Genomic DNA, 23,702 nt, shown 5'->3' on the forward strand with positions numbered 1-23,702 from the left:
TACAAAAGCCTTTATTTTTCTCTATTTACAATGACTTCCGTATTTCGGAATACACCGACCCGCTACTTGGGGTCAAAACGTAAAAGTATAAAGATAAAACTAAACTCTAACTTAACTTTACAATAATAAATGTGGAAGATGGGCCTTATATTAACAGGAAGCGTATGTAGTACAGAGAACTGCGAACACTACAATACGTTTAAATTTATCAAGAGGATTAAAACCTCTGGCCTGGAAGGCAACAAGCAACTGCGTAACTTCTAAGGTAAGCGGCCTGCTTCGACTCACTGCTTCCTCTCTCTCGCTTGGCAAAAAGCCACAACTTAAATACTTGGCGTTCGCCAGACAAACTTTGCATAAAAACCTTAACGCTTATAATTCTGGCCGGAAGTAGAAAATAAGAAGTGATAGTAAAGATTTAAAATAAAATAAACGTTAGTAAAACTTAAGATCCTTACAGTGTCAGTAAATATGAACGCATAAGTCATATTCAGAAGTCCCGTTCCAGAGTTAGAAAATTGTAGCAAAAACAAAAATATCTTGATGGAGGTGTCAAAATCGCTCATTAATCGATGTCTTTATTGACAGATTTCAAAATGGAGTTAGAATCAGAAACAATGAATGGAAAGTGCTGTAACTGCTCCATTTTTTCACATTTTCTCTAGTGCAAAACTACCTATACATGGCCAGGGTGTCCGCCGATAACATCGTGGCAAAAACATCGCGGACGAAAACGTCGCGGAGAAAACAACGCAAGGCGAAAACGTCGTGCTACAAAACATCGTGGGAGAAAACATCGCAATGAGAAAACATCGCAGTTTTAAAACATCGTGGTATAAAACATCGTCGTCGAAAATAAAGCGGTTCAAAAACTTCGCAGTTTAAAAACATCGTCGCCGAAAATATCGTGGTAAAAATAAAGTATCTATAAATCATCGCATGACGATAACATCGCAGACATGCTTTTTTTCAGGTTTTAATAATTATAAATGGATATTCCCATAATGATTTGTGAGCACAAGGTGTAAAGAAGGATAATTTTTACTTTCACATTTTTTTATTAACTAATAAATTTTTGCTGAAAAAGTAAGAATGCAACTTATAGATTATACTTTTCATGAAAAATTATCAGTAAAAACTTTATAAAAATGATTTATTAATGGCCTTTGTTAGTTAACTATGTCGGTTTAAAATTCTATTAAGTGCTATTAGTTGCATTAATTTTCTATGCTTAAGTTTCCTTTTTATTTTCTCAGCAAAAATGTATTAATTAATAAAAAATATGAAAGTAAAAATTATCCTTATTTCCATCTTGTGCTGACGAATCATTATGGGAATATCCATTTACAGCTATTAAAGCATGTCTGCGATGTTATCGTCATGCGATGATTTGTAGATACTTTATTTTTAATCACGATATTTTCGACGACGATGTTTTTAAATTGCGAAGTTTTTGAACCGCTTTATTTTCGACGACGATGTTTTGTACCACGATGTTTTAGAACTGCGATGTTTTCTCTTTGCGATGTTTTCTCCCACGATGTTTTGTAGCACGATGTTCTCGCCTTGCGTTGTTTTCTCCGCGACGTTTTCGTCTGCGATGTTTTTGCCGCGAATTTTTCGGCTGTAACCCATGGTCAGTGCCCAGATGGACCAGACAATTTTTGTAAATATCAGCGTGCTGTATCAGTTAGAAGAGTGTACACAACAAACAAATCCAAAGAATGTAATTAATATTCTTCAGAGTGTATATAAAACTATGTGAGTAGAAGGTCTTATAAAAGTGCTTATAAAGAAAGACACAAAGTGCAAACAACATTTTAATGACATTTTTTTGGAAATTTATACCGATGGTTGCCATTGTGGAATTACAAACTCTTAACTTAAAGGCATATATAGCTGTTATACACTTTAACTGAGAACTTTTAGGCTTACTATATATTTTAAATTATATAGGTATGCAACATGGTGAATATGCAGTCGAGAGATTTAGTAAGCTCGAGATGAAGCGAATAAGTAAATCAAAATAACACTCACTATCCAGAGTAAAAATTGCCACAAAAACAAATAGGCTAAATATAAACAGAAAAACAGATAAATAGGGACAAAAGGAAGGTATAACCTATAGATATGGGAAGTTTTAGGTATCTGGGTCAAGATTTAAAAATAAAATTATAGCATTTTAAACTTTATGCATTTTTCTCAAAATCTATTTTTTCAAAAAACTGGCTCACATGGTGCAAGATAAATCAAATTATTATTATTTTTATGAAACTTTGTATGCTTAATCTATATATAGTTATCTAGGGAATGACATACCAGAATATTTATATGTTAAATGTTTTTGAAATTGTGGCCTGTTATTTAAATAATGACATCGTGAATTTATCGAAAATCTCATAAAAAATTTCAAAATTCTGAAATCACCGCTATGCCTCTGAGTGTCAGTTTCAAAGGGGAGCATACAGCTTTCCTACTATAATGTTTTAAGTGGAAAACGGTGAAAGAAGTACAGGCTATCAAAGTTACAAAAAACTTCTTATACGCTGAAGCTAGGTTTCTGATACCCAGCCCCGTCGAAATGTTTATTTTGCTGGTGTAGTGAAATCCATCCAGTCAATCGCCATCCATGTTGGCTTCGTTTGGAAAAGAAGACACCGAGAAGCACTCCAAAAATAATTATGATACCTAGTGCCAGAAAAGAATAAGCAAATCAGAAAAAGGAACAGAAAATATGTCAAGCAGCACTGATAGATAAATATGTAAAATTCTGTTCAGCTGAGCTTTGAGAAAACTCCCACTGTGTTTAATTATTCCAACTCGTAGCTTTATAACAGCGATTTTACAGTGCTTGAGTTAAAAAGAACTTTGTCGAAGACACGTAGATCTTTCTTTTATATATTTCGTTTTTAATTACATTAATTACATTTGAATTACATTAATCAATTTTATTATAATTATTACCTTTCATAAATAATTTATATTGTTTTATTTATTATAACGATATGAACCACGACAATATTTAATATTTACTATATTGATACTCAACAACACAATTTTTTATTACTTTCTGTAGCAATATTGGAAATTATTTCATTATTATTTATGCTCTGGTTTTTATCCTCAAAATAATATCAGAGTTTTAATAATAATTCAAAATTCCAGGTATTAACCTTCCCTACCAGCGAAATGCTCAACATTTTTTTAAAATTCATTATCAGTTTATTCAGCGTAATTATGGAAAATTAAATTTCTAATACCATAAAATTTTTATTTTATCTTTCCTAAAAACAGTGTTACATTTCAAAAATCAAATATTACAAGAAAAATTATCAATTTGCACTTCAATTATAATGCAAAACATTTTTAATTGCACTAGTTAATAAAAAAATTAATTCACAGTTACAAAAAAGCGTTCAGGATGCATCAGTTAACAAGACGATATATTTAAATGAATCTATAAAATTGGCAATTAATAGCCATTTAAAGTAAGTACGTTTTAATTTTTTTGAACAACTATTAATATGATTTTCCGAAGTAGGTAAATCAAAATTATGAACTTTTAATTTAAAACGAAAATAACTTGCAAAAATAAAAACTTATTGCACTTATATTACGTCTTGTTAAAATATAGTGCCGTATATTCCATGGATGGCATCCATTAAACAATACTAAATCAAAACATGGAAAGTTAGCCGTACCCTTATATCACTTTATTATAAACATCTGGTCAACTATTAGAAATCACATTATTCTGAACATTCGAACTGAACTTAGAAGCACTGTAATATCACATCTTTCAGGTTCGTTTCTTCATGATCAACGGAACAGGAAAGCGATAAATGATTTATGACCAAAAATTACGGCTTTTGTACTCGTAGAATAAATAATCACTACGAAAAGCTGAAAAAAATGCCTTGAATATAGAATTTATTTTAATTAATCACGTTACTTTGAAGCTCTGCATATCAAATTTTGTAGATAAACTCTCTGTTGCGGAACGAAGCATGAAAATATATAGTTTGACAGAAAGGCTCTTTTTACATATACAGGACTTTTCCATAAGATTACACGAATAAATAAATACCTCTCAGCCTTAGAGCAGATCATAAATTTGCGATTCCAATTACAGCAATCGAATAAAACAAGCCTTTTTCATTACTCCGGTCTAATCACATGATATTTTAAATAAAGGTTATTTATTTTAATTTTAATTAAAATAAATTTTTATATTTAAATTTTTATATGGATATCTGAAGAGAAATTTCTAATTAGTAAATTGTTCCTGGTTCTTCGAAGGCTGTGGAATATGGAAAGCTGTCTCAGAAAAGAAAAGAAAAAAGCTGTTAGAACTATGTGACTTGAAATTTGCCAGTGAAAAAAAGTACTTTCATTGCAATATATTGAGTAAAATAATTCGAAATTTAACATTTCTACAAATGGGAATTTAAAACATATGTTTTTTGTAATTATAATGTTTGGTGTAAAAAATGTCCCTTACAAATTTTATTCGGAAGCTTGCATACGACGCTGTCATTAACAATATTTGTTTCTGAGTTCCCTCCGAAATTTTAATTTATGTTATCTTGTGTAATTTTGATTGTATGAAGATACATTTCAATTTTTTTTGACTAATTCGGTTATGATGAACAGTTTATAACCCTGATATTTTTTCTTACAATAAAAGCCGCGGCAAAGGGGAGGCGAGTGAGGTACTTGCCTCAGATGAACAATTGGAAGACGCTCTAAATTAGCCATGTAGATTAAGAAATTCATTTTAAAAGAAATAATGATTGTCAGCTTTCAACTCTGGCTACACCAAGAAGTATCAGAAGAATTATGTGTTACAAACAAGGCAGCTAACTAAAAGAAGAATTAATAACATTTAAAAAAATTAATTTATTTTAAAAAATTCTGAGGGGGTCACAGTATTACTGTTTTCTAGCATTAAATTTTATTGTTGGGATTAACGCATTGAAGATAGTTTACGCTTGTTTGCAACAAGGTACTGAGTTGTATAAATCTAAATTAGCCGAGAAAACACCCCGTTGCCGACACCAACAATTCTCCGTTACCTCTCTTTAATTTGAACCAGAGATATTAATGCTGTCACTTCGCAACAACAAACTTTCAAAAGTCTAGTAACAAAGGATGGACGGTGATGCAAATGCCTTCAGTTTGTAGCAGCAAACCTAACGCATTAAAACTAAACCCATTGAAGTAACTTTGGGAGATTAAGCAAGGATGTTTTAAAATGAAATGTAACATATTATCAATCTTTTACTTCTTTTCTTATGTAAAATTTGCGTTCAGCAAGACACATAGTTCGAGGTTTCATTTTGTTGTATCTCTATTTAATTTACACCGGAACTGTAGAATTTGTTTCGGCAATTTCTGAAGTAATTATGCATATTGCTGGGCGGATTAAAGCAATCGGCGTATTAGGCTCCTTATTCCCTGTCAAGACTGGAATTTGAACGCAAATCGGTACATTTCTGACATCTTAGGTCCAGTGGTTGTGCCCTGTATTCGAGGCCAGCCAAACGCCATTTCCCAACAAGATAATGCAAGACTACTTGTTGCACGTCTTGTTCTGACCTTCCTTGATACACAGGGTATTCGATTGCTGCCCCGGTCTGCACGGTCTCCAGATCTCTCACCAACTGAAAACATCTGGTCATTCCTTGCTGACAGTCTGGCCCGCCACTCCTCTCCAGTTAATACGGGTGATGAAGTGTGGCATAGACTTGAAGTAGCATGGAATGAGTTGCCTCTTTCTGTCATCCAAGCCGATTTCAGCTCGATGCCTAAGCGGGTAAGGGTCGTTTTAGCTGCAAGGGCTGGCAGCTGTGTCTTCGAATTTCGTAACCCTTTAAATCCCCCAAATTCTTACAAATGTAATCATTTTGTCTTAAAATCATGCTGTGTACATACATTAAATGTCTATTTTGTATTTGCTTTCCTTCATGGTGTTGCAATTTTAATGGCTAGCAGTGAATTGCAAGACCAGGAAGGAATAATCTGACGAACGTCAAAGTCACATGCAAGGAAGAAGAGGTTGGCATATGCAAATAATTAGTATTTCAGAGAATTTAGACGACACAGGAGGGAGGAACGACATCTGTAGCACTGCATAAAAGAAAAATTGCGTAGTGGATTTTTCATTTGGAAAGTTCTTTGTGAGGTTGGAGTTTGCTCATAATATCGTGTTATGCCGTGTTATGCGAGGAAATGCTTACCCCGAAGTTCCGAAATTCAATAGAGGCAGGATCGTTGCCAATCGAAAGTGTAGATTATCGTTCCATGATATCGACGGTCGCACTTGTCGACATAAAACCACTGTCATGCGAATATGGAATCAATGGATTGCTGAGGGTCATACTGAACCGCATGCAGGATCTCAACGTCCTCCCATGATTAACGCCAGAGAGGGCATACATATTGTGAGGTCAGCCCTGCAAAACCGTACGACCACATCACGGAGCATTAGTCAGGAAATGGCCATGCTTAAGGTGCGTCGACGTTTGCAGCAGCGTGGACTATCAGCAGGGTGACCATTACTTCAGCTTCCCTTAACAATGCAGAATAGAGAGAGACGGCGACTATGACGAGCCAGACGACAAAGCTGGGTACACGAGTGGCACAATGTCGCCTTTTCAAACGAGTCCCGGTTCTACGTGCATATTTTGATGGCCGTATGTATACGTGTGAGGAGACCGCACGTCGCCTGCTTGCATTCGATATCGGCATAGGGGCCATGCACCTGGTGTGATGGTTTGGGCAAACATGCACGTCTTTAGTTCGGATCGACGGTAATTTGAACTCAGATGGGTTTATTTCTGACATGTTACGTCCAATGGTTGTGCCTTATCTTCAACGCTCCCAAACGCCATGTCCCAACAAGATAATGCAACACCACATGTTGCACGTCGTGTTCTGACCTTCCTAGATGCACAGTGTTTAGTTTAGTTTAGTTTACGAGTATGCTGCAACCCTCCTGGCCGATAATAATCGGCCTCATGGTTAACGCAGCACACCCGACGCAGACAAAAAAAAAAAAAAAAAAAAAAAGTCAAAAGATTAAAATACAGATTAACACAGATTGTGTATCTTTAAAAATACACTCACACAATACAAAATAAAGAAAATCATAAGCTTAATCGGTTAGAAAACAAAAAATAGTAAGACGACATATAACACAGATTGTGTATCTTTAAAAATACACTCACACAATACAAAATAAAGAAAATCGTAAGCTTAATCGGTTAGAAAACAAAAAATAGTAAGACGACACATAACTAACTCACCCAACACATAAACTCGTTAACAAAAGAAAAACTAAAATATTTAATGTCCTATTCCTATGATAGTCTTGTTTTCATTCACAATCCTCATAATTTCTGTTGCATAGCTATTCAAAAATTTCCTTTTTTCAATTACATTCTGTTCATTTATTTTCCCCAAATCTCGCCCTCACACTCTCGGTCAGTTTACGTATTCCATCGCTGCCCTGGCCTGCACGGTCTCCAGATCTGTCACCCATTGGAAACATCTGGTCATGGGTCGCTGAGAGACTAGCTCGCCACCCCTCTCTAGCTAATAGGATTGAAGTGTGGCGTAGATTTGAAGCAGCATGGAATGAGTTGCCCATTTCTGTCATCCAATCTCAGTTTGATTTTATGCCTAATGGGGTAAGGGCCGTTTTATCTGCCAGAGGTGGCAGCTATTTCTACTAAATTCGCACCCCTGTAAATTTCCAAAATGCTTACAAATTTAATCAATTTGTCTTCATGCCATACTGTTTACGTGCAATAAATATCTTTTTTTGTATTTGCTTCACTTCATGGTGTTGCAATTTTAATGGCCCGCAGTGTATTTAGTAGTTGCTATGGCGCATTCAGGAATATCACTTAAACTACAAGTTTTGCTTAACATATTGGTGCAAGTTTTGCCTAAATTAAGAAATTGTATTTAAGTTTTATTTAACATGTTAGAAACCATTATTTGTTGTTTTTTGTTAAAGGTGAAGAAATGTGAAATGAAGAAGCTATAAAATTCATTGCACTTAAGGGAATTGGAATCATTGGTGAAAACATGTCAGGGTAAATTTTAAGAAAGCCAAATAGTTTCAACATGAAAATCATGTTCAGTTTACAACAGCGTTTCGATCTACATTGGAATATTTGTGTAAACTGAGAACCGTTTTGGATTTCGTGCGTTAATAAATTAGTTGTGTTAAAAATTTATTGCAAATTCGTTATACCGAAACCATAGCTTGTATAAAAAAAAGGAATTTTTCTGTTATAGAAAAAACGCAATAAAGAGTTTCCTACAGGTATATATTGGCCACTAATAAATTGAATGTGTTATTTCTATATCCTATAACAGTGTTCTTATTTTCATACTAAATAACACAGATATACGATTGCCATCAAGTAGAAAAGCTGTTAAACAATTGTATCTAGAAATAACCAAAGAATACCGGTTATTAAAACATTATGCACTAAGTGATAAATCATTGCAGTGATTTAAAGATAATAGCGTTTTTAAGCAAATTATTTAAAAAAAATTATATATGTTATCTGCATGTAATTTAATACATTCAGAAACAGAATAAAGCCGTACAATCAAAAACTATAAATATAAAAAATAATATAATATAAAGCCGCACATTTAACAGAGGGATTATGTCTTTCTTTAAACAGCAGATGAGCGAAAATAGGAATATTCTGAAGAAATGTAAATATTTTGCTTTATAGATAAATTTCAATTTTAAGAGTTTGTACAGAAACGAAAGATTTTTAATAAAATCAGACTGTTAAAAATCAATTAATAAGAAAACAAATTTTCCAGAAAAATAGTTTTTCACAGAAAAAAATTAAAAAATGCTGAATGGTTTAGTCTCGCAACTGAATTGGAGATAAGAAAAATTAAGTATGTTCTAGTTTTTAATTTCTAACTAATTAATATTAATGTCTTTGGATTTAAGTAAATTGGAAACAAAAGCTTATAACTTAGTATTTAAATACCCGAATGAAGTAAATGACGCAGGATTTTAGGTAGAAATATTTAGTTTTAAAAATATGCTCTTTCAGTAACTCCAGACAATAAAGCAGCTACTAGATAGCTTAAATATTTTAAAATATTTCACGAAATAAATGCATTTCAAATGTATTCGAATTTGGAAGGAGTGGGTAAGAATGTTTCTAACGTTGCCCGCAGTTACTATTGCTAGCGGCTAAAGAATCTTCAGCAAACTTAAAAATAATAAAAGCAGTTACATAAGATTTTCATTTGGTCAAGAAAAACTTCGATATTATGAAATTCTGTCCATAAAATATGAATTAATTGTTCAAGTAGTTTTTGGAAAATTACTGATGATTTTTTACCTCGTTAAAACAAGAAAAAATGAGTTATTAAAAATGCTTGAAAAATTAGTGCAATATTCTTATCTTAGTTATACCTGCATTATTTCAACGTTATATGCCAGGGGTGGCCAAAGTGCGGCTCTCACAGGCAATTTGTGCGGCTCATGCATATAAAATATATGTATGAAATATGGTAAATTAAAACTATTCAGTGTCCAAAAGGAAGTAATTAATTAGTTTAGACTCATATTACAAAGTTATCAGAGATTTCTTTCTATTTAAAACCTCCTCCACTACTTCTATAATGATGTAAATATGAACTCGTGGCTTTTAGAAAATCTAGATGCGGCTCTCGAACATTCCTGAATTCAAACGTGCGTCTCTTACTGACATGAAGTTTGGCCAACTCTGTTATATACCATCAAAAAAGGATATTTTTAATTTTTTATTCCAAAATATAATTAATTATATGCGTCATTTTTTAATATATAAACCACTGATTAAATGTTATGTTATGGTATTGTGATTTGAAATAGTTACCTTTAATTCCTAGAAATTAATAGAAGTTAATAGAAGTTTACAGATATAGTTGACTTACATATATATTTTTCTTATCTCTTTTAATCATTATTATTTATTATTATTATTTATTTATTGCCATCAAATGGTCGGGCACTTTGCATTGTATATGAAGGCCGCAGTATATCTTTGTTTATCACATTTATATCTTTGTCTCCGTGAAAAATTACTTAGGCACGGCTCTGCCTACTATAACCATGCAAAAATACTAATTTCGTATATTTTCATTAAAAAGGTATTACATGATCAAATTTTCCTCAATCAGTCTGAAAGCCTGCCTTATATTGGAGCAATAGTGTATGACAAGCGTTCAAGCGATAATTAGTCGTGAAATCTTGTTGAAACATAGTTTTTGTGTTTGTATTATACACATGCATACATACTTAACATTACAGTGTTCCTAAATGTTATAAGGATACATATTAAAATAATACTAGAACAGACTTTTGTAGATGTTATCTAAGCTAATATTTAAGAGATCATCCCAATATGATTTTTTTCCCTATTGATGAAGATCTTAGGCGTAATTGCATCTTCCTTTGCTAAAGAGTACAGCGCATATGATCAGAAAGTAGGTTCTACAGTACTCAACACGTGAGCTGTGTGCAATCTAGTAAGACTGTCAGTAAATAGAATAATATGATATTTAAATTAAACAGCAATTAGTAAAAATCTGCCTAAGTTCATAATTATTTTAATTAATTAATAATGAATGCTCAGTCTCATTTAATGGGGCAAAAATATAACCTGGTACTAGAAACATGTCTCCTTATGCAAGCTCTTAAGAAAGATATTTTTATTACACATTTCAGTCTCTCGCTTCACTTTTTAAATTGAAGGAAAAACAAAAATACTAATATCGAAAAGTGAACATCCAAACAGAAGAATCAATAAAAAGATAGCATATTAAAACTGCAGGCCACCGATCCGTGTTAAAGAGAAGAAAAATGAATGTCAGTGGTGAGGGGGAATTCGTCAGCTCTTAATTCATTTCTACCTCCCCCCTCTTCCGCTGGATTGGGTCTCACCATCTCTCCGCCTGTTAGCCATTAACTCATCTAGAATTTCATTCTCATTCTTTCAGATACTGTTTATTTGTTGCTGCCTACGCCGGCGCTGCGGCCACCTCATACTCAGCCACACATAGCTACAAGTAGCTGGCAAAACAGGCGACGGAGGAGACGAAACGTAAGAGCAATTTTTTTTTAATTAAAATTTTGAATGACGTAATTACCTATAAAGGATATTTGAGAATACCAGAAAACTGTCCTTCGAAGAATTAATGTGTCATATGGCTAAACGTTGAGTAGTATTATGTAGCGCGTGATTATATGATAACATTAAAGCTGCAATGAGTTGTTTTTTAGTGCATGTAAAATTATTACTCTTAAAACTGATTGAGTTAATATATATGTAATGAAGTACTAAATATTATTTTATTTTGCATGTTTTATCTTGTATTTTGATAATAGATTATTCATATTAATTTTATATTTCTTATTCATATTTATTATGTATTTCAGCTCTGCTTTCTTAAGACAATGAGATATAATAATATAATAATATTTAACAGTGCTTCTAATGATATCATATTAATTTTATATTTTTATTGGCATTTATTATTTTATTTCGTCTTTGCTTTCTTCATATCATCCAATACATGGTCATCTGGAATGTAATATTCTTCAGTTTAGTAAATCTCTTTCGAAGGATGTAAGTTAAAAACGCAAGGAATTTTCCATTCCTGCAATGCCAGAGCTACAGAGATAATTAGATTCACATTATTACGAATTTTGTACATTAATGCCGTTGGCCATTAAAATTGCAACCCCAGGAAGGAATGATCTGACGAACGTCAAAAAATCACATGAAAGGAAGAAGTTGGGATGTGCAGATGATTAGTATTTCAGCGCATTTCGACAACGGAGGGAGAAACGACATCTGAAGAACAGCATAATAGGAAAAGTTGTGTAGTGGATTTCTCATGCTAAAATTCATGACAGCCGGAACACAGAACGTAATTCTGCGTGCTAATCGTGGCTTAGAGAGGAATTTCGAATGAATTTCTCATTCGGAAAGTGCTTTCTAAGTTGGAATTTTCTTAGAATATCGTGTTATGCCACGATTAAGAAGTGTGTGTGTTTAATTATGACAAAGCACACTAGGGCTATATGCCTAAGGGGAGGGATGCCTTCGTGGAGGACAAAATATAATTAATTATATGGAACTAAGGGAAACTGGCTCGTATACACGTTACACATGGGGAAAACCACGAAAACACCCATGCAGCCAGCCCGTTCGTGGGATTCGGACCGAACTACCAGTGTTCAGCGACTTTACCGCTCGGCCGTTGGTGGACTCCACAAATGAGAAGATAAAATGCTTACAAGCAAGTTTCGAAATACGATAGAGGCAGGATCGTTGCCTATCGAAAGTGTAAATTATCGTTCCGTGATATCGCCGGTCGCACTGGTCGACATTTAACCACTGCCATACGAATATTGAATCAATTGCTGAGTGACATACTGAATGGCATGCAGGATATCAACGCTTTCCTATGAATAACGCCAGAGAGGACAGACATATTGTGAATTCTGCTCTTCAAAACCGTACGACTGCATCACGGGCCATTAGTCAGGAAATGGGCATCTTTGCAGCACGCCCAGTACTAGCTTGCAAGATGCGTCTACGTTTGCAGCAGCGTGGACTATCAGCAGAGTGATTACTTCGGCTTCCCTTAACAATGCAGCCTAGAGAGAGACGGCGAATCTGGTGCGTCAAACGGCAAATCTGGGTACAGAAGTGGCACACTGTCGCTTTTTCAAACGAGTCCCGGTTCTAGCTGCAGTATTCTGATGATCGTATACGTGTCTGGAGGCTCCGACGATAACGCACGACGTCAGCTTGCATTCGATATCAACATAGGGGCCCTGTACCTGGTGTGATGGTTTGAGAAGCCATTAAATACATGGCACACACATCTCTAGTTCGGATCGACGGTAATTTGAACGCAGATGGGTACGTTTCTGGCATTTTACGTCCAGTGATTGTGCCCTAACTTCAAGGCCCCCAAAAGCCATGTTCCAACAAAATACTGCAAGACTACATGTTGCACGTCGTGTTCTGACCTTCCTCGATACACAGGATATTCGACTGCTGCTCTGGCCTGCACAGTCTCCAGATCTTACACCCGTTGAAAACATGTGGTCACGTGTTGCTGAGAGACTGGCCCGCCTCCCCACTCCAGCTGATACGGTTGATGAAGTGTGGCATAGACTTGAAGCATCATGGAATGAGTTGCCTATTTTTGTCATCCAAGCCCAGTTTGACTACATACCTGATGCGGTAAGGGCCGTTTTAGCTCCTAGGAGTGGCAGCTGGTTCTACTAATTTCGCAACCCCGTAAACCTCCAAAATGCTTACAAATTTAATCACTTTGTCTCATGCCATACTGTTTATGTGAAATAAATAGCTTTTTTGCATTTGCTTTCCTTCATGGTACTGCAATTTTAATGACCAGCCGTGTAGATGGATGATTTTAGTGCAATTGTATGGGAAATTGTTGTATTTTTCTGTACAATGTTAACATGAAAAGCTGAGAGAAACGATGGTGTTCCGGAAAAATAAGAATACAGGGACAGGTCTATTTAGCATTGAGTAAATAAATGGCTATCTGGCTAATTTGTTGGCGAGATATTGCAAAGCTGACGATGGTTCTGGCGATAAATCGCCAAATTTGGTGACAAGTTGCTCCGGTCCCTGTATCACCATAATAGGTATATTAATTTAATGACTGTAACTGATTTCATATGCAGCTGTAACTGTATGCAGCCCGCATAGGCCTTCCACTAAATTCGAGAAGCAAAAAGTACTAGAAATATCTCAGCGGCTGGGTGAAAACTATACAAGACCGATGAGAGCATCAGTTTATCAGCCGTTCTTAGTGGCTAGTTCAGCGCGAGTTCGGAGTACTGAGATGCGCTTTGCATTGCGTTGTGTTTAACGTTCTTAGTAATTTGAAGTGTAACTACTGATTGTATTCTGTGATACCGTGAAGAATTGTAAGACTATTTTTGTGGAAAGTTCCAGAACTGTGAAGTGTGTATCAATTCTGTGTGCATTCAGCCTATTACGAAACTGTACGCGCGCAACAATATCATCTGCAGAAGTTTTTTGTCCCTCTTCTACATAAGATTAATTAATTTTCTCACTCTAAGGGATGAGTTTAATTTCTGTTTCAATGTGTAAGCTACTTGTTATGAAGAATATCTAATTATAACAGTTAGTTCTAGTGTAGCGTTGCTAATTTGAGCTTCGAATGAATTTAATAAAATTAATTACTTTAATGTATCATATTTTAAATAAATAAATTGTCTCTGTTTATGATTTTTCCCATAGAAATAATAATCGTGAAACTTTGAAACTACTGTGTGTACTCACACGAAATTTTTAGTCTTTTATGATATTCAGGCGCTTCTGTATTTGTTACATCATTAAGATATATAGATTTCGAGCAATTAATTGTAATAGTGAGAGCCGTCGAAATTTAGACTCCACAATATTTTCGTTTCACTGTAAAAAACGAATACAAACTTTGGTTGGCATTAACTGAGCAATATTGTTACGTTATTAATCATGCGAAACATGATTAGTAATCAGATTTTTGGTATAATATCATTTAATAATCTTAAAAAATCAAAACAGTTTCTTAGATGGATGATACTAGTCACAAATATTATTTGGTTGATTGGTGTTATCCTTGACGTTTACACGCTATTATAATCATGTAGGCGTGCCGAAGTATAAGATTATTAAAGAAATTATGTAAAATAAATTGAAGCATGTTGTTTTATCAAAGAATAATTTTTTGTTCTGTAGTTGGAGAATATTTATTTTTTTATGAAATATGTACATATAGATGGTGGATTAATACTCCAGGAAAGAAAAGGAGAATAATATTAAATAATAGGAGAAAACCATCATATTTTTCGTAAGAAATTTGATTTCTTTTGCGTAGAGGATGAAAAATAAAAGACAGCTCAGCAGTAAAACAAAAATGTGATAAAAAAAATCTAAATGAAAAGTTTTAAACGCGAAAAAAACAGTATGGTTTTAAGTTAATTTGTTAACTGTTTTAAATTTTATTAACATTAATATATACAACGAAATTAATCGAAATGCATACAAGTGTACTCAAGCGTGTACAATTTTCCATCTGAGTTGAAAAATGCAAGAAAATACAAGACGTAGTCACGTAGAAATAAACAAGAAAATTATTGGTATGTATAATGAAACTTCATGAAAACGTATCTGGATAACATAGTTATTTTTTTAATCTATAAAATGCTTGATTAAAAATCTTTTGAAACGTTTCTGTAGAGTCTGTTATTGAATAATAGTTAAATTACGCAATTAATCCACCAGCTGTTCTTTTCAAGAAAAGTCCCTTTCGTTTTAAGCCCGTCTTAACATCTAATGAATGAATAATAGATGATTCGTTTTATGTTTAATATATATGTACATTGTGTTCAGGGATATTTATTATAAATAATAAAAAATTCGACAAAATTATGATAAAAAAATCATAAGGTAAAAAGTGGAATGTAAAGTATTTCTACACAAAGACAGATAGCTAACAAGAGCTAAACAGCAAAATTAGGCCCGAGTTCCCTGTATCTTCAAGACATGAAATATAAATCATCGTCTGCAAAAGACACATGTAGACTGATAGATTGAAGGAAAGCGAAAATGTCTGGTAATGTATCAGACTGAGTACTGGATAAATAAATTACAGAAATATATTCCTGAGAGCAAAACATTATTGTCTGACTGAAAACTGAGCCACGAATTTCAGTCATCTATCTTTCTAGTACACTATCTTGGAGAAGAATGTGCACTGAAAACTGAGGTTGCGTATAAAATAGCAATAGAATACTTTAAACTGCCAAAATAAGACAATAAATCTTAATACAAGCACTTTTAGCTACTTTGGATTTTAAGAGCATCTTTAGTTTGTGATATAGCTAACAAGAGCTAAACAGCAAAATTAGGCCCGAGTTCCCTGTATCTTCAAGACATGAAATATAAATCATCGTCTGCAAAAGACACATGTAGACTGATAGATTGAAGGAAAGCGAAAATGTCTGGTAATCTATCAGACAGAGTACTGGATAAATAAATTACAGAAATATATTCCTGAGAGCAAAACATTATTGTCTGACTGAAAACTGAGCCACGAATTTCAGTCATCTTGCGCCCGGGGACAGATGTCCCCCCTTGCCCCACCCTAGCTACGCCACTGTATCTATCTTTCTAGTACACTATCTTGGAGAAGAATGTGCACTGAAAACCGAGGTTGTGTAGAAAATAGCAATAGAATACTTTAAACTGCCAAAATAAGACAATAAATCTTAATACAAGCACTTTTAGCTACTTTGGATTTTAAGAGCATCTTTAGTTTGAGATACGGCTGTTCCACTTATTTTGCCAGTCTGAAGTTATGATCGTTTTCTATTTGTATATAGCTGCTTCTAATCTATTGTATTTTTTCTTCTGTCATGATTATGAAATCCGAAAGAATGGTGTAGTTTAAGTGTAACCAATACCCAAAAAGGAATATCATAATGAAAAAGCAACAAACGACTATGTAAGAGAGGCATATTAGGAGCTTTAATGTCAAGGGATAAATTGTGTCCTTTCATGTTAGTTTTATCTAGTTTATTAATTAATGTAAGTAACTTTAGTTAATGTACTACACAGTTTTTTTCTTTATCTAAATCGTATATATTTGAAATATGAAAAAATTCTTCCTAAAAATTACCTTTCCTTTTATATGTAATTAAAGGAATGTTAAATACGTTTTTTAAATCAAAGGTTCTTAGAAATCGGTGTCTCGAGTTAGCTGCCTGCTCTAAACGTAGTAGATTCATATAACACCGTTGATTATCCGGCTCTGGTTAGCGGTGATTCAATAATTTTTAAAACATTCATACATAATTATGTTTTTTTAAATGAAAAAAAGGCATGAAAAGTGTAAACTGCAGTCCTCTGAATATTGGATGTAGAAGATATAATGCCAGGTATTTATTTTCCGTGTAAGAAATTTGATATCAATCAGAATTTATGTTTGAAAAGAAACAGTGGAATTAATATTTTAATTACATAATAAAAGTGTTTTAAGTATTCGGAAATATTGAGAGTATATCTTGATACTTATTCTATGTAATAAAAAATACTTTTTTCTGTATTTTGAATTTATTGTTTTTTTGTTTAAATATAGAGCTCGGTACTCTTTGCTATCATATACTGGTATTAAATTCTTAACAGACTCCGAGCGATACCGTAAGGCTATTATCATTATGTCGGAAGTTAATGACAAAATCTTGGGAAGCTTTTAAAATAAAATTTTTATTAAATCAGAACTTTGAATATAAAATGCGCGTTTCATGCTCGACAAGATCAGCCAACCACTTCGTGGCGATGTAACCTAAATTAAGAGCAAATTTCCAATTTATAACTAAATATCGCGTATTGGTTTAACGCGAAGTTGGCTGAAAACTTCTTCTCACCGGCGTAACAATTTAAATATCGGTAACTGCAAAGCCGAAGAGTACTATCTTATATGAGTTGGTAGAAAGCTAGTAACTTGGCCTCGAAAGGCGGAAACGCTCTGTCTTACAATCCGGAAACCTCACCTTAAATATTCTCAAACCTGATTTGCATTCTGGTAGGGAAACCGAAAAGAGAAAGGACAGTAAAGATCTAATTCATAATAACTGGTTAGATTAACATAATGAAACTTTACGTATTGTATAGCTTTTAATAGTTCGTTTATCGAGGTGATTTATCAGAGAAAGCTATCATTTTGGAATTAATATTACCATCTGACACAAAGAAATCTTATCAATTATTTGTTAATCTAATTAGTAATGTAAAAATTAATCTACCGCTAATCATCAGTTACCAACGAAATTATTCACGTGTTTGTGCCTCGTTTTTAAACATTTCATAGGAGAAACACGTTTAGAAATCCGAATTTGACAATATATGTAAATACATATACATAAAGCACAGACATAGCTCTTGGTGCAAGCGCATGAATGATGAATCTACTAAAGTCAGGCATGATTTTTTTTTCTAGAATTTTTAAAATTAATTTAACAAACCGAAAATATTTACGTAGATTTAGTAAAGATCTTAATTGATTTCGAGGGCAAACGAGTACAGGTCCCTCTTCATCAGGAGCAACAACAAAAATAAAATTATGCAGGCCTAGAATGTAGCTCTAACTACCACTATTTAGCGATATTATCGAGTATTTTACTCGACGTGTTCTGGCTCAAGAAAATAATGCCTCCATGGGCGACTAATAACAGAAAGTCCTAATCAGAGTCCCACATCGGGTGCGTTGGAAGGTGCAGAAGAGGGTGTGACCGTTAGTCACGTGAGCGTACCAAAGGCTGATGTAGTTCTATGTTTTAGCCTGAAGTGAAAGAACTGCATGGAAAAACAAGTCAAAAATTTGAAAGAAAAAAAAATAATTAGATAATGCTTTTTCTAATCGCAAAATAAAATGGAAGGTGATTACAGTGTTTACTGTAATATAACTTTATAACTTTGCATTCAGAAATGTTCATAGTCACGTGATAGATCGCAGACATAACGTCACCGGTTAGCTACTTGAAATGCAGTAAAACACAAATTCTAGTCATAATTACAGTACTGCAAGTAAGTACAGAAGCAAAGTCAAAGAAGTATGTACACATCAACATGCAAATTAGGTGTGGATTACACACAGCAGAGATGTGAAATCGATAAAACAAGCGACTTGCAGCTGTGGTATGTCATCGTGTGGCGACATCTAGTGATGGATGAAACAACTGATTTCGGCAAAATAATTTGAATTAGGTTAGTCTTCTGTTGAAAACACATTTCTTAAGATACCGGAAAGTTGTGATTAGGTGGGAAAATTCTGGTTTGTGTCATAGGAGCTGCAAAAGGACGCAGGTATTTATCCTCGTTCAGTATCTCATAATGGAACACACTAAAATAATTAAGACGTCACAGTCGTAGGCGTTCCTAAAGATATTTTTATTAGTATTTCGAAGGAAAACGTCCGTGAAGTCAAACTTTAGGTCATCGTGTTAGAGCTGAATTCTCACATAGTAATGAGCTCCTGTAATTATTCTTATATATTTACTTTGAACTACTTTCAGCTTGATAATATCCGAACTTTTAGCAGGTGCCCAGGCCAAAGAAGCATAGGTCAGAATTGGACGTAGAGTAGTTATATAAAGAAATCTTCTTTTGCTCAGAACAAGCTTCGAGTATTTGCCTATAATTGGCAAGAGACGATACGTTCATCATGACTGAGTATTCTACTAAGAAGATACGTGTTGAATATGGTCAGTCCTGGTATAGCGATCAGTAATGGTAACACCTAAGTACTTAGCCTTCTTGCCAATCGGAATAGGGGCGTTGAAGTGTTTTAGTTGTTACTTGAGGTGCATAGAACGTCTTCTTTCTTTTATGAGAAATAACTGGGACGTAGCACATTAATGCAAACTTTCCACCTGCAACACCAGTCTTCAATGGAAGTAATAACCTTGGAACTAGCGTATGCTTGATGTTAGCAGACTTGACCGTAAGGCAATGTCGTCTGCATAACAAGCTAACAAGGAACTGTAACTGCTAGTGAGATTTGAGAACTCAGCAAAGTAGAAAAGGTATAAAATTGGTCTGAGGCACACCAGCAGAGATATTTCTCTCAGCGGAGAGTGTATTCCTCTCTTAAACTTTGAACTGTCGGTCGGAGATAAAGGACAGAATAAGAAAAATAGCTCTCTATCCAAACTGATGGGGATAAGCTTGGAGATGAGACCCTCATACCAGATGCGGTCTAAGACTTTCGCAATGTCCAACATGAGAACAGCGACATTAAGCTTGCTGTGGAAAGCTGCACCCGCAAACTCAGTGATGCGCATAAGTTGCTTTGTCGTTGATAGTTTATATTCGAATTGTTCGGGCGGAAATAAATGCAGATATGGCTTCATTCTGAGCAAAGTGACACGTTTGTAAATTTTTCCTAGGCCCAGTAACAAGCTGATGCGTCCGTCAGATGTTATATGATCCTTTCCGGTTTTGGGATATTACTTTAGCAATTTTCCAAGAACTAGGGAAGTAAGAATTCATAAGACAGGCTTTAATTATACTTGTTAGACAGGCTTTAATTTTACTTGTTAGACAGGCTTTAATTATACTTGTTTGCTTACATAAAAAGCTGTAGGCAAACTTCAAATAGCAATGTTGGAAATTTAGTCGTTTGTAGGTGCTTCTTTAATCCTCAGTTTTTTAATGATTTCCGTTATTTCAATGGACCTAACTATATCAGGGATGTTATGTGCTGCTGGAAGATTTAGCCAATCACGAACCTTTAGTAGAATATTCAGTTCAATGTCGTTATCAAATGGCTACGAGTTGTGCAAGATTCCAGGTTCGATGCGAAAATGTTGGCTTTTTCTTCATGTGAGGTGGCAGTTTAATTGTTATAGCAAATTGGACGATTGCGAGAAAATTTTCTTTTCAAATATTTAACCATAAATCAAAAGGTACCGTCTCTCTTGTCAAGGCTCATCAACAATTCCAGTACGACAACAATTCCAGTCACTTTGTTAGACGTTAAGGTCGCCGGCTCTGATGGTGAGGATGTCTGCAGGTGAAATGGAGTCAAGTAAACTATCACTAAGTCTGTTGCTGGGCGAACTTGTAGAAGACACTGAAATGAGTATCATGATAAATAGGGAGAGAAATGCACACAGTCACAAGTTCGAAACCTTGAGCTCTGAGTTCATTTATGAGACAGGAAGGTAAAGTTCTTTTAACATAAATAGTAACTCCGCCGCCATGGTAGTTCAGCCAATCATATCTGTATTGATTGTAATCAGGGATACTGAGCTTAGCATGGTCGAGCATGAAATTTAGTTATCATCTCAATGTCAATATCGTGTGTAGAAAATGTTTTGCAAATCCTTGTAGTCTGCTGGGAAGCCCATAGGCATTCCGTACCACGAAGCTTATTGGATTCCAGTTTCTAGTGGGATTATCCATGATTGGTTGTTGTGAGAGAAGTACACATTGGAATCGTTACATTTAAACACAAGAGGAGTAAGATAAAATTAGACAAAATTGCATAACACAGCTGTTGAGTATACTCATTACAATATGCGTAAATACAGTAAAGTTGATACTTTGGAGACTGATGTGCACTGGAGCTTTTACATTTTTATGGAACTAGAACATATGGGAGAAAAACATATTTGATTTCATATTGCTAATATATTGGGATGTCTGTTTCTTTTTCTGTGAGGATTTTCTGGAGGTTACCTTTGAGGACAGGTAAGATTATACTGAGTTCAGATCTTTCAGTCCAAAGTTCATAAATAAAATTCATGGGCTCACCTCAGTTCGTATCGTGTTTTGAAGCATTATGGAAATTGTTGATGTTGCTCAGAATCTGTTATTAGAATGCAACCTAGTCATTTCTCTTTCCACATTTTCGATTTCGCTTCTAAGGTGTGACTTGGTATAGGTCCAGTCCTAGAGCACTAAGCTTGTAAGGTATATTTAATTTTATAACAGTTATTTAATCTCAAAGTGCTTTCCTATCAGTTCTCGTTTCCACTTACAACTCCGTACCGGAATGAGTTTTTAGAATCGCGTTGAATGCAAATGAGCTAGAACTAGCATTTGAAGAAGGTTCAGTTTACTTCGTGACAAAGAGCTAGGAATCCTGAGTAGTGCGTGTTTGCATTCAGGCTAAATCTCTCTTTAAACTGTTATGATTGTCCGTATATTATGTGCCTTTTGATAGTTCGCCGGCTAGTTTAGATTACGGGGCAACTGAGATAGAACTGTATTAGCTCGACTAAATCTCTTAGTTAGTCGTAGTTCTTATTTCTTATTTTTGAGTTTAAACCCAAGTGGAGGCTTTGTTGTAAGCGCTAAGAAAGTGACCAAATTTTCATCTCATTTTGAGTGAAATAAAGGGTAGTTAACCCTTATTGAGTCTACTTCTTTAGTTATTTGAACTCAGCGATAAGTCGCTTAGTAGTTCATTAGGTTCCTCGACTTTTACTTTAGCCAAAAAGAGTGAGGGATCCTACAAGCTATTGGTGTAGTTTCATGATATTTTCATGTAGGTGACGTTGAGATATCACTAGTCTTTTTTAATTAAAGTATGGATTGGTGAGTTTCTGGATGTACAGGCCACTTGTAAGACGGCAGAAAAATAGGTAATGGTCAGCATCTCCTTTAACTCCACAGACGCAGTTGTCGCTATTAGAGAGGTTCTTTTAAGAAATTAATCTGTATATGGGCCATGACAGATGAGGTAATATGTTAAGAAGAGCTTCTGATTTATGTGCTGATTTTTTTAGAACTGGTGAGTGCGCAACCTTGTTGTTGAGGAAGTCGCCTTCTTGGGAAGGAGCTGCTTCTTTTGCAAGACTGTCGGCAGTGTCGTTGTCAACGTTGCTGCTGTGCTCTTTGATCAAAGTTTTGGTTATTTAAGCATTGAGATCTTTAGAGATTTGATTAATTTCAGGGGCTGGGTGAGAATGGTTGTCTGGATTTCGGACGGAAAGTATGACTGCTTAGCTGTCTAAAGTTATTGGATATTTTGGAGAAGTTGTTTATTGGCACAATGCTGATAGTAGCTTTTATGGTTCAGAGTTCCGCTAAATGTATGATATTGCATTTGTTTAAATACCATTTCCATTTTATTTCAGAGTCTAGATGTTGCTGTATTGGAAAGATTGCTGCACATTCTACTTTTACTTCGATTTCTGATCCTTCAGTGTAAGCGTCAATCCCTTTGTTTCTTGTGTGTCAATGTTCTTTTGGATTTCAGTTTTGGTAAAGGGATAGGTCGGATGTGTTTTTATATGGAGGAGGACGTTGTTCATAATCATCCGCAGAGTAGATGTAATCCTTGAAGCTGATGCTTTTAATGAGTTGAAGATCTGGAGAGTAAATAGCCTTGTCGATTGCTTAAAGATGTAGCGACGTAGTGCTTGCTAAGATATTCACAGCTGTGCTGGAGGTGGTTTCAAAGCCGTGTGCGATATTTAGCATGAAATGTCGCTGTATGGATGTTAGCAATCACTTTTTTCTTTCTGTCATCGGCAGGGCCCATATCGCAGCTCCAGTTTGCTGATCTTTGTGATGTTGGCTTTTTATAGGATCTTAGTGATGTGAGGGTTCAATTCCCAGTCAATTCCTTGCATCGTTCGAAGATTTTGTCCTATTTGGTGGGTGTGAATCTTTATATCTTAGAGATGATCTATGAAGCTGATTTTTTGGCAATCCAAGATATGTTAATGATTTTACGTTTTCAATTTTACTTGTTTCTATTTTTATTGAGAGTTGTTTTGTAATTTCGTATCTCGGATTATGAATGGTGATGGTCGAAATTTCTTCGATGTTACATGTTCAATCAAAAAGGTGTGACTGATGGAGAATATTTGTATGAAGTAGAAAAATAATCTTAAAAATGTACAATTTTTTTAACTTTGAGTCACGTGTATTTTTTATTTTGGAAAATATATATTTTTATGTCATTTTTATTCAAAAAACGTAAAATTCTTTGATAGCTAATAAACAAACATTATATGGTTTTTATTCTAAAAACTTGAGCTTATTTTATATCTAAAAACATATTTTTATTCTAAAAATTTTAGAGTTTTTTATATCCAGAAA

At 34.5% G+C, this 23,702-nt stretch overlaps 1 protein-coding gene across 3 annotated transcripts in view; it reads left to right on the forward strand.

Annotated features, from left to right (window-relative positions):
* LOC118184687 (uncharacterized) overlaps positions 1–23,702 on the forward strand; it is a 117,852-nt gene that overhangs the window by 79,425 nt on the left and 14,725 nt on the right. For all 3 annotated transcript variants that reach the window (XM_085809780.1, XM_085809781.1, XM_085809782.1), the window contains exon 5: positions 11,032–11,135. In XM_085809780.1, the coding sequence (XP_085665906.1) occupies positions 11,032–11,135 (104 nt within the window). The remainder of the gene's footprint in view (positions 1–11,031; positions 11,136–23,702) is intronic.

Source organism: Stegodyphus dumicola, chromosome X2 (assembly GCF_044657685.1).
Source record: "Stegodyphus dumicola isolate Sdum_Otavi_A_Nest chromosome X2, ASM4465768v1".
In the NCBI taxonomy this organism is placed as follows: domain Eukaryota; kingdom Metazoa; phylum Arthropoda; class Arachnida; order Araneae; family Eresidae; genus Stegodyphus; species Stegodyphus dumicola.